Here is a 17,016-nt window from a genome sequence, read left to right on the forward strand (position 1 = left end):
ACGACCCTAATATGTTTGTGCATAAAAACACACATAGTAATACTATCTATATAAATGTTATATAAATTTTGGGGCCTCCTAAATTCGGGGGCTCTGGGCGCCTAGGCCTAAGACCGACCCTGGTAGTTATATTTATTGTGTAAAATAATATCTCTAATTATCATTAAAAAAAATTTGGTAAAATATCATTAAGGTCATTTTGGATCTTTATCATTTTAAAATAAGATTTTTGAGTTTAAGGTCCAAAAATAAGAGGGGTAATTAGTCATATATTCACTCCTAAATTAATAAATAGTAATATAAAACCAAAATAAACAGAAAATAGAAAATAAGTCCAAAAATTTACTATTTAGTCGGCCCCATGCATCAAGCCATTTATTTCCTCCCACCCCTTTCATAAATATATATTTAACCATTGGTAAACCAAAGTTTCTAATGGTTGAGTTAATACATTTATTCTTTCCATAAATTTTAAGAGAAATATTTATGGTGCATATTTATTGTCAATATTTATTTCCAAAATTTATATTTGTCTAAAGTAACCTACCAAAATAATCGTGATTAACCTAAAACAAGTTCCTCTCTCTCTCTCTCTCTTTCTCTAACTTTATATTCTTCGAACTTGAAGAAATTGTGAATTTGTGATTGGCGTTTTATCTATACCTCAATATTTCCATCTCTAAAACATATTTTTTCTTGGAAATCATTAAGAAAATTATATATATGTTGATTAAACTTAGAATCTTGTAAAAACTTATTTTATTATAACAACAAACTTAAAATATCCTTAAAAAAAAAAAACAAACTTAAAATGTAACACTTTTTCGTACACAGTGAATTTTGAAATCTTTATCACTATAATCTTGTTCTCATAAAAAAATATAAACTGAATTTGTTTTTGCTACATTTTCAGCATTTTATTTATTTTAAAAATTCAATAATATACTTACAAAAATAAAAGGCCGCGGCTTTGGGGAGTAAAGAAAAATCTCCGGGGAATAAATTCTCCGGGGAATCCATGTTTTTTTGTGAAATCTCTAGGGAATATTTTTTTATGGGGAACACAATTTTTTTTTTTATAACTTACACCTCTTTCTTCTTCCCCTCTTCTTTCTTCTTATCCGGAAAAAAAACTTATTCATCTCATCTTTTTTTCCTTTTCTATCACTTCTGTTACTTATCTTCTCCAAATCTCAAATACATACTAACCTTATTTCTCTAAAATCAATAACAAAGTTAGAGAGATAAAGAGGAAAAAACATTCTAAGCCCTAGAAATCATCAAACAAAATATTTTGAAGTCCTTAACACATCTTCCATGGGATGTCCAAAGCAAGTTTCTTCCTCCATTAATCCTCCCAAGATAAACACATTATAAATCCTAAAAATCAGTTAATTTTGAAATACTAAAACATATTCACTTCTAAACATATTAGGTTATTCTCCTATGTTTTTAGGGTTTAGTGATTAGAAGAAAACAAAGCTTTGAAAAATAAGATGAAGAAAAGAAGAAACTTGGAAAGAGTTTAGGGTTTAGAACCCTAAAAAGATTTTGCTTAAATTTATAAAAGTTCTTTCTAAATTCGTTTATAGGATCTTCTAAAAATTTAGTTTTGTTTAACTCTAAAATTGGGAGCCCTATAACAACAAATAGATATAAAAAAAAAAAAATCAATCTTGGTTGACCAATTTTGTAGAGAATTTTTATTCCCCAAAGCCCCGGCCAAATAAAAGGTTAGGATAGGTTAGGTAGTAATAAAAAAATCAAAAGTTAGACATGTAATTTACTCTAAGTGGATTTATTTTCTATTTCAGATTATCTTTAGGCTCTTGACCCATTGATCATTCAATTTTGGACTTAAAACACGTGCTCTTTTTAAAATATCCCTTCATAAATTAAATTAAGTTAGACTTCCTCAAGGACGGATCCAAGATTTTCACTTAGGAGGTGCGGATTTCTATACCTAAATAATTTCTTATTTTTTGCAAACATGGTAATTAAAAAAATATTATATTCATTACTTATATTAACACATCAACGATTACAAACGTAATTGACCTCTACGAGAGTTCATATTTTGAAATGTTCGCATTATCGGCTCATTGTCAATTTCACTAAAAATTTTTATTCAATAAAGACTTACCAATGTTGGAGTAGGTTCTGGTGTTTTAGTCAGTCCCGGTGTTGGAATGATAAGTAACGTTGGAGTCGAGGTCAGAACTTCCAATGTTTGAGTCGGTTTCGGTGTTGGAAGGAAAACACGGTTTTCAACACACAAAAAAAGAAAAAAAACGATATTCGTGAAAATAAGGTTTTCAGGAAATTTTGGTAATCGAAAAAAGCGGTTTTTGGAAACAATATGTTTTGTGGGAAAGAATGTGTTTTCGAAAAAATAATTTTTCATAAGAAAAAACGAGATTCGAAAAAAAGCAATTTTCGGGAAAAAAAGGAACAAGTTCTGAAAAAATTGGAAAAGCGGTTTTTGGAAAAAAAATTATGAAGATCTAACTTTCGAAGAAAACGATGTTTGAAAAAAAACCAGTTTTGATAAATGAATTTCGAGAAAAGGATTTCTTCAATTTTTTTTGAAAAACGTATAAGAACCTCTAATAATAATAAATCATAGAATTCTTATTAGTTATCAAACAAACCAAATAAATTTACTTGGACTCATGAATCCGTGGATTTATGATTCCGCCATTTAAACAAACTATAAGATTTGTTGAGTTAAACTACAAAAATACAAGTTAAATTATAACCTAAGAAGAAATTGTTTCTTACCTTCTTCTTTACCAGTTTACGACTTATCAAGATTGAACTAGATCAATACTTTTGGGTGTTGTTCCACTCCCTCTAGTATTAGAGTTTGTAAAACTGTTGGAAGAACATAGCTCAGAAAGAGATGCTGGAGGAAGGGAGAAAATAAATCTGGAGGGAAGTTGAGTTTTAGTCAACATTAATGGTATTGAGAATTTTAATCTGGGTCGCTTAATCTTGGACGGACAAATTTCAATAAAAGTTTCTTTCGCATACAGCTCAACAAGCTTTTTTATGTTGCAAAGACAATCGGCTTGATGAGTAACCTAAAAAGTACTCATAGCAGTTCCATTACAAAAAATAAGTTGAAAATGGAGTAGATATGCAACTTTCAAAGTGAGGAGGAGAAGAAATTAAATGTCGAATGGACCACCTTTTTAGTACAACCAAGAGAAATGTTGTAGTAATATTTCGAAATGTAAGTGACTCTTTTAGCTATTTTAACTTGAGTAATATTTTGTCTCTATTTCAAAAAATATATTTTGTCCTTATTTTTACACTAACTCTACAAATAAAATGTTCTTTAATTGATAATATCTTTACCCCTTGTTAAATGCAAGACTCTGATAATTCTTTTATGTAAATAAAAATAATTTTGTAAAATCTCAAATACAATTTAAATATGATGGTGTGTTTGGATGGCGGAATCATGAATTCGCGGATTCATGAGTCCTTCGGATTCATCATTTCAAGTAACATTTTTTGGTTTGTTTGGTAACTAATAAGAATCCTATGATTTAAGTATTTTTAAACGCTTCTTTAGAAAAATATTGAAAAAATTTTGTTCTCGAAACTCGTTTTTTTAAATATCGTTTCATTCGAGAACCTTCTGTTTTCTTAATAAGTTTTTTTCGAGAACCGTTTTTTCAAATTTTTCGTAAATAAATTTATTTTTTCAAAAATAATTTTCCCGAAAACCGTTTTTTCCTCGAAAACCCATTTTGCCGAAAAAAACTTTCCTCGAAATGATTTTTTTCGGTAACCTGGATTTCATGGAATTTTTTTTTTCACGAAATATGATTTTTTTTCCATAACTGTTTTTCCTTGAAAAAAATAATTCGCGGAAAGCGGTCTTGATAAAGTAAAAAAAATTTCAGGAAATTTCAGCTATCTAAAAAACGATTTTCGAGAAAAAAAAATCGGTAAATTGGAGAAAAAAAATTATCAAGGAAAAATATGTTTTCGGGAAAAAAAATTATTTGGAGAAGAATCGGTTTTCGGTGGAAAAAAACAGTTTTCGGAAAAATCGAGTTTTGGAAAAAACATGCTTTCCAAAAAAAAAAATTGAAAGAAAAAATAATTTTTGAAAAAATATTTTTTTTGTTGATTTTAAGTTTGAAATCTAGATTTATGAATCCAAATTTTGGAATTAGAAATCCTCAGGATTCAAGAGTCCTAGGATTCTTGGTAGCCAAATAGACCAAGGATTCTTGATCCTACCAAATCTCATTTTTGATAGGAATCCTGCAACCAAAAACACCATAAATTCATAACTTTTGGATTTCTAATATTTATAACCATCAATTCATAACCAGCTTACTTTTAATCATATTCTATCAAAGGGATCATATTTATAGGTGTCTAACTGATCTACTTTTTTTTTTTTTGTTGTTGTTGTTAAAGGGAAGACTGGTCTACTTGATTTGTGACAAATTTCAAATTTTTTTTTTGTTCTTAAAGACAATGTATGTATAATTTAATAGGTTCCATCTACTTTAAAAACATTAAATCATTGATTAGGTGTTCTTTTTCTATAATAAATCACTAATATTAGTTTATTATTTAAATAATATAATAAAATAATGTAATAAAAATTACTAAACAATCAGTTAAGCATCTTTCCAAGTTCCAAGTGCACGAATAATATCCGAATGTATTGGAAGAATCTCAAGAAAATACTATTAATTTTGAAAAAGTTACTGACAGTTGTTGCGAATGTGTTATCTTTTTAATTTTTTTATTTATGAAAACTCAACATCTTTACATTAAATAATAATTACTTTCATAGAAAGACATGTATCTAATTTTTAGTATAAGTGTTAAATTGTGCTTCATTTGGGTCATTTTAGCGTCTCCCCATTACTAACGTCAAATACGGTTCTTTAAAGCAAGCACCCTCACTTTTGTGTTTGACCTATAATAGGTGGCTTCGATTCACAAAATCATTTCAACCTTGCGGACTTTGAAGAAGTGCGAAATACTTTTATTTTCTTATCTTCAACTATTTAACTACACCGCGAGTTTGGAGAATAAAGAAAGAAATTTTTGAAAATAAATTCTCTAAGGAACTAATATTTTTTTGTAATATCTTTCTAAATTCACTGGAGAAAAACTTGTCAATCGCATCTCGTTCATAACTTCTAACCAAACTTTTTGTTTTTCCTTCTGCATCACTTCTCTTACTTATATATCTTCCCCAATATCCCTCTTTCTCTAAAATCAAAAATAAAGTTAGAGAGATAAAAAGGGAAAAAACATTCTAAATCCTAGAAATTAATCATCAAACAAAATCTCTTGAAGCTTTTATTACATATTTCATGGGGCGTCCAAAGCAAGGTTCTCATCCATTAATCATTCCCAAGAGATGTAAACACATTCTAAACCCTTGACATCAATTAATTTGAGTCCTAATATACATTTTTCATCACTTCTAAACATATTAGGTTTGTTCTACATGTTTTTCGAGTTTAGTGATTAGAAGAAAACAAAACTTAGGAGAACAAGATGAAGAAAAGAAGAAACACTCACGAAGGAGTTTAGGGGTTAGATCTATAGAAAGATTTTGTTTAAGTTTATAAAATTTCTTTGTAAATTCGTTTGTCGGATCTTCTAAAAGTTTAATTTCTTTTGAACTCCAAAATTGGAAGTCCTATAGCAACAAATAGAAATAAAAAAATTCAATCTCAATTGACCAATTTTGTGGAAAATTTTATTCTCCGGAATTTTTTCTTTATTTCTCAAAACCATTAATTAATTTTCCAAACGTAAAATAACAATTTTTCTCTGTTTTTAAATTTACCTCTCTATGTTGTAAATCTTTGAAGACTTTCTAGTTGAGATAATCTTTGTACCTCTCCTTGCTCATGAATCTCATCACTACGACTAGTATAAACGGTTAGGGCTAATATGATTTTCAATATTTATTTGTTCTTTTTTTCATTTTAAAACGATCAATTAGAGTTAAACGGTTAGCTTACATGGCTTTCGACTAAAGAATGGGTTCTACCCTTGCACCACTACCAAGATAATTGGAATCAATGGGCGCCAATAAAACGTGCCTTTAAGAGCACAGTGTACCATTAAGGTGTTGTTAAAATTTTATGGGTGCTCTAAAAGTGTTATTAGAGCTATATGGACACCACAGTTTGTACAACCGGGGTGAGTGAGGACATCCTCTCTCAAATGAAATTTTAAATGCACTCACCATTTTTGTTATATACACTCACATCTAAGGTAATCTTTGTTGAAGTCATAGGAGACGCGAGTGTGGTGGGTAGAAATGGTAAGTGAACATAACATTTCTCCTCTCCAAATTGATTATTTTCTCTCATGGAACTCATACGCACTACTCCTTAATTTGTCTTACAGAAGAATAGAGAAACAAGATGACTAATATATAGACAATCAAATATCTTATATGAACAACAATTTTATATTCGCAAATGAAAAAAATTAGGAATCTGGACAACAATGTTTAGAGGGACATTATTATAATATATTTCATTCATTTCCTCAAAAAACTAGAATTTTTAGTTTAATTGTCACAAATCCTAGGCAACAACTACTAAATTTCCATTGCTGATCCTAGGAAAAGTTTGGGGAGATTGTTGATCATGTGTAGACCAACAAAAAACAGATGAAAACTGCTTTAATGGCCTTAATGAAATGGAGGTTGAATGTTCCATACTTCCATTGGTGGAAGATATGCAAAAGATCAGGTTAAAATTCAAGTAGGAATACAGGAATTCCTCAACTAACCACTTGAATATTTAGAAGGTACTCTAATTCCTCGTATTTATTTTTTATTTTTTTGAAAATTGACTACGAAAGTCATTACAATGCATTGATATATCAAAGATGTGATAAGCACGATAACTGTCAAGTTTTAAATCCTTACTGGACTGGGCCTAAAGCTCAACTAAACTACGACCTAAAACCCAACTAAACTTCTTTATTTATACCTTTAATAACGCAAGTTCAATAAACCATGAATACCGCCTCCTCTACGAATCGAACCTGAGACCACCTGAGTTTTGGAGGTAATGTCAACACTCTTAACCACTTGAGCAACCAAATGTTTTTTATACAAGTCAATTAAATCAAGCATAGTTCATTGTACCGGATCCAAAAATTGTTGTCCACATAAGATATTTGATTGTTCGTATATTGGCACCAAAAACAACATGAAAATCTTCATCTCCACCAACACCATGAACTTTTCCATCTCTCTTACGGGTCTCTTACACACCTCTCTCTCTCTCCCTCTCATTTTACCAATAACGTGGCTAAAGTTTTAGAGCCTTGGTGTTAAACTCTAGTCGGAATTTTTATTTAATAATGAAGTCCACCACCATTTGACTTAGTGGGTGGACACTCGCTCTGTAACACGGAGATCCCAAGTTCGGTCCCCTACGAGTGCAAATCAAAATTTGTTGAGTTTGGATTTAATAAAGTTGTTAGTTGGGTTTTAGACCCCTTATGTTGGCCTTTGGGGTCTAAATTCGGCGGTTGTCGTGCTTATCACATCTTGATGATGTATCAATGTCTAGTAATGAACTAATGACTATCATAGTCCATATAAAAAAAATGTTACGACGAAAAAATTTACACTCAAAAGAATAAGTAACATTTGAAATAATCGTAGAAAACAATATCAAACACCGTTTTGGGAAAGAAGTTCGAGGTCCAAAACTAAGGGTCGAAATTTTGTTTGTCCATCGCAAAGAAGGGCAACTTAGATGCACGGTAAAATCGAATTAACAAGGCTTATGGTATTCGTTGGTCTTTTTTACTTATTGTGCTTCAAAAGTTTAATCTTCCAATGAAGTTCATCGATTGGAACCGGGCTTGTGTAACTACATCAACATTCTCTATTCTGGTTAATGGCGAAGTGCATGGATATTTTCAAGGAAAGCGAGGGTTATGCTAAGGGTGTCTGATTACCCCTTATCTATTCGTCATGATGATGGAGGTGTTCGCAGTCCTGTTACAACCACAGCGGGTAGTTTCTTACTACACCCAGCATGTCTCAACCCTAAGGTAACTCATTTATGTTCCACGGATGACTTAACGGTATTCTTTAAAGGTGAAAACGGTTCAGCCATGTCTCTTAAAACAGTGTTATTAGAATTTTATCGTGCCACGGGTCTTCAGGCCAATATACACAAAAGTATTATTTTTTGGGTTGGGTTATCTGACTCGATTCAAACAGACATTGGCGTTATTTTGGAGTTCGGGGCATGGGTACTACCGATTCGTTATCTGGGACTTCCGCTTATATCTACTTATCTTACCTATCGTGATTGCATACCATTACTTGATAAAATGAGAGGAAGGATACACGCATGGAAGAGTCGTTACTTATCTTTTGTGGGTCGAATTCTGCTAATTAAAGTAGTGGTGAATAGTATGCTAATATATATTGGGTTGCGTTTTTTACGTTATTGAAGAGAGTAACCAATCAAATAAATTCAGTATTTGATAAATTCCTATGGTTGTGGGTGTAGTGTCCGGCAGTTCGATTTGGCCGCAAAGGGCTAATTTTTTTTTATTTACTTTTTCCGGAACTACTCTTGAGGGCCGAAATGGAATTTCTTCCAACAAATTTTGAAAAGGATAAACGCCACCTCATCTCCCTATTTCTCATCTACTTCACCCCCTCTCTCCTCCATCTCATCTCCTCTTATCCACTCACATCTGGCAGAAAATCGTCGACAGGGGCGCCCCCAGAAATCCACGATTAATGGGCTTACACAGTGACCAAGCCCATGAATTAATGGGTAATAGGCCTGATTCGTTTTATCTTCGGCACCCCAAAGCAATGTTAAAATACGCAAGCACATCCAACCTTAGATAAAGAGGTCAGTCCTCACCCCCTCGGCAGACCTCATACTCCGTATATTCGTCGAGTGTACATTACAGTCATTCAAGATGACAGTTTCTCGAATATACCCGTTAAGGGGTTACGATATTCGTATTTACGGTGACAGCTTTATGCATTACCGCATTAAATAGACAACTCACCGCCAGGTGACAGCCGACTGAGACACTATAAAATGATCGAGCCGAGAATGATGCAGGCATCCACTTCCCTAACAACCAACTGATAACTTACTTTCTCTCTCATATAGTCTTGTTCTTTTATAGAGTTCCACTCTCTCATATAATCATGCTTTCCTTTTCTCATCCAAGTACTATTACGGTCTTACACCCAAATGTTGGGATTTACACCCTTCTACTAGTGTTTATAGCGGAAATAAGACATCTAATGTCTACACTAGTATTCTCAGGATCACATGCATAAGCCTATGATAATCATTAATTAAAACTAGAAAGATAAATACCTTATTCGCTAGTTTTCCCTCGAACCTTTCCAATTGCTTATGAGAAGACCAAGAGCTTCAAGCGTAGCTCCTCTACTTGGGACACGAGCAATCAATTTGATCTCCCACCTTGTTGTATAGCTAGCACACCAATGGTGGTTGGAAGAAGAACTCCTTTCTTCTTGACTAGATAGATAGTTAATGGGAATTAGCTCACTTTCTCCTCTCTACTTGATATGGTAGAGTAAGAAACCTTAGAGAGAAATTCCACACCTTATTCTATGCCCTAAGAGTTTTTATATAGAACCCTAATAAGAATCCACCTCCTTTTAGGTTTCCTAAAACACTCTTTAGAATAAGATTTAGGGAAATAGTCGAAAATAACAACTATTGATATTTTCTCAATTCCTTAATGAGGAAGTGTCCAAACACCACGAAATTTTGCATGAATACTACTGGATATGTCATAAATCTCCTCTCAAAATTTCATCCCAATCCGAGCCCTAGAAGTGCCCGAATTGGCTAAGGCCCCAAAACCCTGTTTTTGGTCCTTTTGTACTATCTTTGCCTAATTCCTTTTTAGGCCTATGAGATATGTTTATGGGGCATTCCCATTGTTATATCTCACTCCCACTAGTCATATCCTAGATCAATTTGACACTCTTATGTGTAACCCGTTGTAGGATCTGATCGAAGTTAGCCGTAAATTACTTCGTAATCGACGATCGTAGTTGGTCTCTAGCTACAACTCTACGATCCCTAAATCAATCGGACTTGATGATCTTCCACATCAATTGTCCTATCCGACAAATTGTTCGCATTGTCACCTTGGTCGAAGGACATCTCCTTCAACTCCTTCACAAAGTACATGAGATTATCAAATATTATTCAAATAGGATACAAGACCTTATCATTCACCGAGGAACATGATCTTACCGAGTTCAAGATTTCATCAAGTACAGGTCATTTTATCAAAAGACCTTTATACAAGGGTTCGCCTATTTTATTAACAAGGGGCTCATTTTATCGCTCCTAAAGGTCAGACATTTCCTACATCACCCACGTGATTATCTACAAGGTCAGACCCTTACAGCTTTCCACTTTATTTACGGTACACATCCCTGAACAAAGCAAACCTCACCAGGGATGCCTTATTCAAGGACATACCTCATAGGCTGTCATATTCTTTCCAAGCAAGTCAGTGTACTCGTAGAGATTGACCTCCGGCCACTCTACGAGTCATGTCATACTCTGACCATCCCCCTCGATCGGTAATATTTCAGGGATATCATTCACGTGTCTATTATTTCTCTTGCAAGCTTACTGACTTGACCGTTAGAGTTTATTTGGCAGGCACCATCCCGGTGTCCCCCAAAGACCTCACAGTCACGTGTATTTCGTTTCTTGTCACAAGGTAAGCCCAAAAACATCGTCGATGTCCATAAAAATATATGCCCGACTTCCGATCAACGGCTCGATCCTCTTGACTTCTTGACACGCGATTTCCGCCCTTCACACGACCTAACCCAAGAAAAATCTTCTTCTTCCTTTCTCTCTCTTGTTATTCTTCCTTTCTTTTTCTCTCCTCCTTCCTTTCTCTCTCTTGTTATTCTTCCGTTCTTTCTCTCTCTTCTTCTTCCCTCTCTCTTGTCTCTCTCTAAATAATTTGACGACCCTTCACCAAAGGTGTGGTTCGTCAGATCTGATCATACCTTTGAAGGTCCTAGAAGTCAAACGGCGCCGGACTTCATAACGCACACTAGGTTTGTTTCATGTTGTTAAAGTCAACTAATAAAATGGGTCACATTAAAATATTGTGTCTCCACCCCCTTTGAAGGTAAACATTTAAAACCCAATCAAACATTCAAACACCTGGTAAAAGTATTTGGATTGAGTAAGACTTTGACTTTTCAAATTAAAACAAAAACATCATTCACATTTTGAAGTCTTACAAGTCAAACGGTGACTTCTTCACACACACACTAGGTCTGGTGGTTCTTGAAGTTGAAGTCAACTAATAGAATGGGTCACATTAAAATATGTTGTCTTCACCCACATTGATGTGGGTTTACAACAAACCCTTGAGTCAACCAAGAAACATCTATCTACTTGAAATTTTTTGAAATTTTCAGATAGCAAGATACTCCTCTCTCTCTCTCTCTCTCCTCTCTCTCTCTCCCTCTCTACTTTCTCTCTCTAAAACAATGTCTCAATCAATACTGAGACAGAGAACCTGAGAAGGCATCTGACCATCTGTACCAAAAGAAAAAAGACATCTTTATCAGATGACGTAACGAGTCACACTTTTCTTTTTAAACTTGCAACTACAATCCAAACCGATTGATCAACTCAATAAACTATTTCATCATTGAATCTAACGGCTGATAATCGCCCACTGAATTCGTACCAAAACTTTACCATTTTCTGCAAAAAAGTAGAAATCAGCTGGACCAGTTTAGTACATAATGTATCCAACGTAGATATAGTAGTAATCTTACAACAAAAATTCAACACCGTTGGATTAAACAACTACATTTAGTAATCAAGATCCAACGGTTTATACTCATCTACTAAGATCAAACATCAAATTTCACAGATTTGATTGATGATCTATGAATCCAAATAAAACCCAAACGAGATAAAATTCTCATTAATTAGTTAATAATTAGATGTTAATAACATCATAAAAGATGAACAAAAACAGTGAAAATTGAAAGATTAGGGTTAAGAGGAAGAAGAAGAAGAATTTCTTGGGGAAGAAAGAGGAAATAATGGTAGAAGCTCAGGAGGTTGAGAATTTCTTGGAGATGGATGAAAATAAAACCCTTTTTCAGCAATAGCTTTATCTTCTTGTTGTTGAGGTGTTCGAGGTGTTCTAGGGCTTCCTCTGCTGAAATAATCAAGAGTAGAAACAGGGGAAACTAAAAACAAATTATTTTCATTTCCACCACCACCACCATTAAAGCTTCTAATAAATCTACCACCATTATTAACAATAGAAGTAAACCCAAACCCAGTATTTGTTAGGTTAATCTCAAGTTTTTTCATGGTTTGTCTTCTTTCATGAAGTTTAAAACCTGATTTTCGAGGACCCATTTCTAGGGTTTTAACAGATAATGATCTTGAAGATGATGGATGAGCTGAACTAGTAGTAGTTGTAGTTACAGGGAGTTTTTCAACTAATGGGTTTTCTGAAACTCCTGTTAATTTTTGAACAACAGCTCGAAATGTTGATGGGTCTGCTTGAACAAATGTTGTATTGTTGTCTATGGTTGAAGTTGTTGGATCTGATCCAGAAACAGAGTTGTTCCTGAGGGTAGCCATGAGAGATGGAAAAAAAACTAGCTGGTTAAATTCTAGAGAGAGAAACTTAAAATCTAGACATGGGATGATGGGTTTTTTGACAGAGGAAGGAGAGAGAGAGAGAGAGAGAGAGAGAGAGAGGAGTGTTTGAAATGTGTTGGTGTTGGTTCGGCTTTATTGTGCATCGTGCGGTGACCATGTCAGATACACAAGAGAGTTTTTTTTTTTAAATAATCTTCTAATTCTTTTTATCTCTTATACCCCTGCTTTTTTCTCCATAAATTTCGAATAGACCTAAATTTTGTAGAGGATTTAAGGTTTAGAGGAGAGGCCAACATATTATGATCATTTGTTTTTGGTCTTTTTTTTTTTTTTTTTGTTGAACTAGATTTGTTTTTGGTCTATGGCTCATGTTCATTTTTTTCACCATTAAAAATACCACCAAGCATAAACACCATCCGGTGTCCGCCACCATCTCTCTCGTTTGATTCGCTTGACGAGGGAGAATGAGAGAGATGGTTCCGGTGGGGATACGGATAGTGTTATCGGTGGTTATGACGGTGATGGTAAAAAGATAAGAATGAAAAATAGAGAACGGTGTTTTTGTGAAAATAAATGAGGAGATTTAAGAGAGAGGTCCCCAGCATTTGTTCCTTTAAAATTAATGGTCTATAGCGTACCTTATCGTAGCAGGCTAGCAGCAATAAGGATTTGACAAATTATATACAATCACCAGTTTTATCTGCCACTCTCTTTCAGGTTGACTTTGGTCAATTTATTTTAACTAAATCAAATTTCACCCACACTCAGCATTAAGTCAATATTGATCAAGCTCATTGACAAAGATTCTCAAAATCTTCATTCACTCTCAAAATCTAAGAATCTTAGCTCCTCCATTACACTCCCTACCCTACTGTTTGATGTTTTGTTTGTTGGTGAAAACATCTTGAAACTTATATACTTCTATTTCTCCAAGATTATTGAAGTTTTGGATTTGTACTTTTATGGTGAAAATCATGAGAAAGGGAGAAATTTTAAATTCTTATTTTGATCGAAACAAAATTATAAAGACATAAGAATCATTCACTAAATAGTACGGAAACATCTCATAAATCTTCGTTTTTATTTTTTTGAATGAAAGTGTTATTATTGAAAAACAAAAAACTTTATGAGGGCAACCTAGCAGAGGTACAAGTCCAATATGTTGCAGTATAGTCGACACGAAGCTACCAATATGTAGCGGTAGATATGGAAGCGCAAACACCAGTACGATGTGTAACCGGTCGATAGGGAATCATTGAGGCTATACCTTACGCACCGGTGACGTCTTTCCAACCTGTAGAGTACACTATCATACTCTTCTTATCGACGAAAAATATTTTAAGATTCTAAACAAATGATGCTCTCTATTATCTATCGGTTAGACATTTATCAAGGAAATATCGTTATACATCGTTGGTATCTTTCCAACTTTAGTGTACAATAGTGGTACTCATCGTACTGACGAAAAACTTATCAAAATTCTAAGCAACTGTTGATCTATGTTATCTGTCGATAGAGCTACCATCGAGATCATACGTTACAAATCGGTGTTCTTTCGACCTTTAAAGTATAACGTTGGTACCCATCTCACCAACGAAGTCTTTTTAAATAAATGTTATTCCTTCGAGTCCGTTAGAGGGGTGAGGGGTTATTACCCAGACTAAACTCTACACATTGATTGTATCTTTTTGACCCGTAAAGAGAAGGGAGAGGAAAGAGCGAGAGACATAGACAAGAAAAACTGCTCATAAACGAAGAGGTTTTTTGGGAAACAACCCTAAATGATTTAGAGCTCTGAAATAATTAAATGTAAAAATAAATAAATTAGGAAAATGAATGTCCATTAGGGATACAATATAATTGTTATCAATTTGGGTAGAAACTTCGTTGACCTAACAGTTTGCCAAAAATTAATCTAATCTTAAGCTTACCGATGACAATTTAAAAGAAGTACGTAACTCTCGTGTAGTTTCCAAAGAAACAAAAATTATCATTCATGTAACTTGTGATTGAATCACTTATAATTGAAATATGATTTCGCTTGGTTAAAAAAAAAAAGAGTAGGTTGCTACTCTGATGAGAAATTTTATTAATGTAGTCAAATTTTTTGGCATAGTTGAAACTTGAAAACAAATAGAGAACCTAGATTAATTGAAATGATCGTAGCAAAAGAAGTTTGAAAGGAGGACAACTCCTCCTCCCTCTATTGAATTTCATCTTTGGCAAACTCTTTAGTTCTCTCTTTTATTATAACTAAGGTTGACTTTTTGTTCACTTTCTTTTAAATTTAGAGGTGTTATATTATTATCATTATTATTATTATTGAATTGATCACTGTCTTATTTATTTGATCTATTAATTATTACATTGAGGCCATCAATTAAATTTGTCTCATCCTTGTTACAGATTTCTTAGCTTCTTTAATTAATGTGACCCTCTTTTGATTTACTTGTGTTTATGTGATTTACTTGTGTTTCTGTGGAGGAGATTCTAGGTTTTCGAATTCTATATGTTAGGTTTTCGAATTCTATATGTTTGTTCTGTATTTGTGAAATTGTATTCGTTGCCGTCCAATGGTGATCCGATTTCCTTTCAGTACATCGATGACTTTCTTCGAGTCTCCTTCCAGTATTACTTTGGCAATGTTTCTGTCCCCTGCTCATTGTAGTCTTTTAAGAGATGTCTTGGTTTCTCCTTCATCTATCGAGCGAACACGCATCACTTGAGCTTTCCCTGCAATGCATTTACCAGTGTCGTCATTTACCACGAAGTTAATTTATGCTGATTGTCGGACTTCGATAAATAGCAATTTATCTTGATACAAAAGATACATCACAATGTATCTTGATGGGCAGACTTCGATAAAAGACACATCACAATGTATCTTGATGGTCCGTCTTTGCTAGAAAAATACATCCAAACATAGTTCACTTTTTTCGAGGTCCTTGCACTTCATGAGTGCGGTCTTATGAAATTTTTGTTGTTGAGACCGTCACTATGTTTAGTTTCGTAGAAGTGTTGGTTAAATTTATCTTTAAACATAAAAGTTCTAGACTCATAAACATGTACAACTTCTTAAATTACATGGGGCATGACTTTATCCTTCGACTAAATATATATAATGATTTTAGGATTTAGTTCCCAAAGACTATAAACAATTGTCAACAAAAAAAAAGAGACTATAACAACTTCTTCAACTAAAAGAAAAGACTATAAACAACCCACACAAGTAAACTTGCTGGCATATACAACATTTTAGGTATAACTATGACTACAAACTTCAACAAGAAAAAAACTATGACTACAAAAAACTCTATAAACAAAACACCAACTATGACTGTAAATTATTCCCTTTGACTTCAACAAGTAAAAGTTGACAAATTGGTTAAAGAGCTAAAAAAGAGAATGATTCCCTTTGACTTCAAAATTGATGCTATTTATGATGTAAATTATTCTTGTTACAAATGAGAAACAAAACTAATGTTAGGTCAAAGTTTGGTTCTTGATGTTGATAGTCATAAACTTTGTTGTTTACATGAACTATTTTGGAAGTAACATTTCCAATCCCTTGGATCATATCCCCAAAGAAAAGTTATGTGGTATGACCTTTCTACTCAGTTAATTCTACTTCCTCTATTCATGTTCTGTAGTTGCGATGTGAGGCTTAACATCTCTAGAAAATAAAATTTAAATTTAGCGGAAAATCATTGAATCAAAGTTGGAGATAAGAGAGTCATAACCCACTATTTTTATACTTTTGGAGTTTTAACTAGAATTGGTATAATTTTTTTTGTTAAACGAGTTCGCTAACAAACTAAACAAATATAAATGTATATCTAATATTTGAATACTACTAGCCACTTTCTCTTAGAGGGTCCAAGATAAGCAATAAAATAAAAGAAAATGATTAACATATATAAGTCAACTAGTAGATGAAAGATCAATCAACCTATGGGATTGTTGAATCAAAGTTTGACATTTTTCAATTAATATGCCTTGGTCAAGATTAAGACTCCAACTTTCAAGAAAAAAAAATTAGAACTCCAAAAAATGGTGCACAGTGGTCAACTTCAATCTAAAAATTACCTAATAAATAAAAGCTTACTTGAAGGCACGACAATATATTTCTTTTAAAGAGAACGGTTCCATTGAACTAATGGAGAATGCAAACAAACACTCCATCAAGAAGGGCTAATACAAGTATGCCATTCTTGAGAACATTTCGAGATTCTAGAAGCCTTTGCAAGCTCGTCGGTTTTGTTATTGGCAAGTCTATTTACATGATTACAAGAGAACTTAACAAAAGAATATC

General features: G+C 33.3%; 1 protein-coding gene across 1 annotated transcript; it reads right to left on the reverse strand.

Moving 5' to 3' along the window:
• Positions 1-11,813: 11,813 nt before the first annotated feature.
• Positions 11,814-12,805, reverse strand: LOC147537197 (VQ motif-containing protein 11-like). Its single transcript, XM_086643806.1, has one exon. It carries the CDS (start codon positions 12,681-12,683, stop codon positions 12,084-12,086), a length of 600 nt encoding a protein of 199 aa, XP_086499932.1. The 5' UTR covers positions 12,684-12,805; the 3' UTR covers positions 11,814-12,083.
• Positions 12,806-17,016: the final 4,211 nt, after the last annotated feature.

This window comes from Eschscholzia californica, unplaced genomic scaffold, assembly GCF_041429995.1.
Source record: "Eschscholzia californica isolate CP2 unplaced genomic scaffold, dmEscCali1.0.p SCAF_5, whole genome shotgun sequence".
Taxonomy (NCBI): Eukaryota; Viridiplantae; Streptophyta; class Magnoliopsida; order Ranunculales; family Papaveraceae; genus Eschscholzia; species Eschscholzia californica.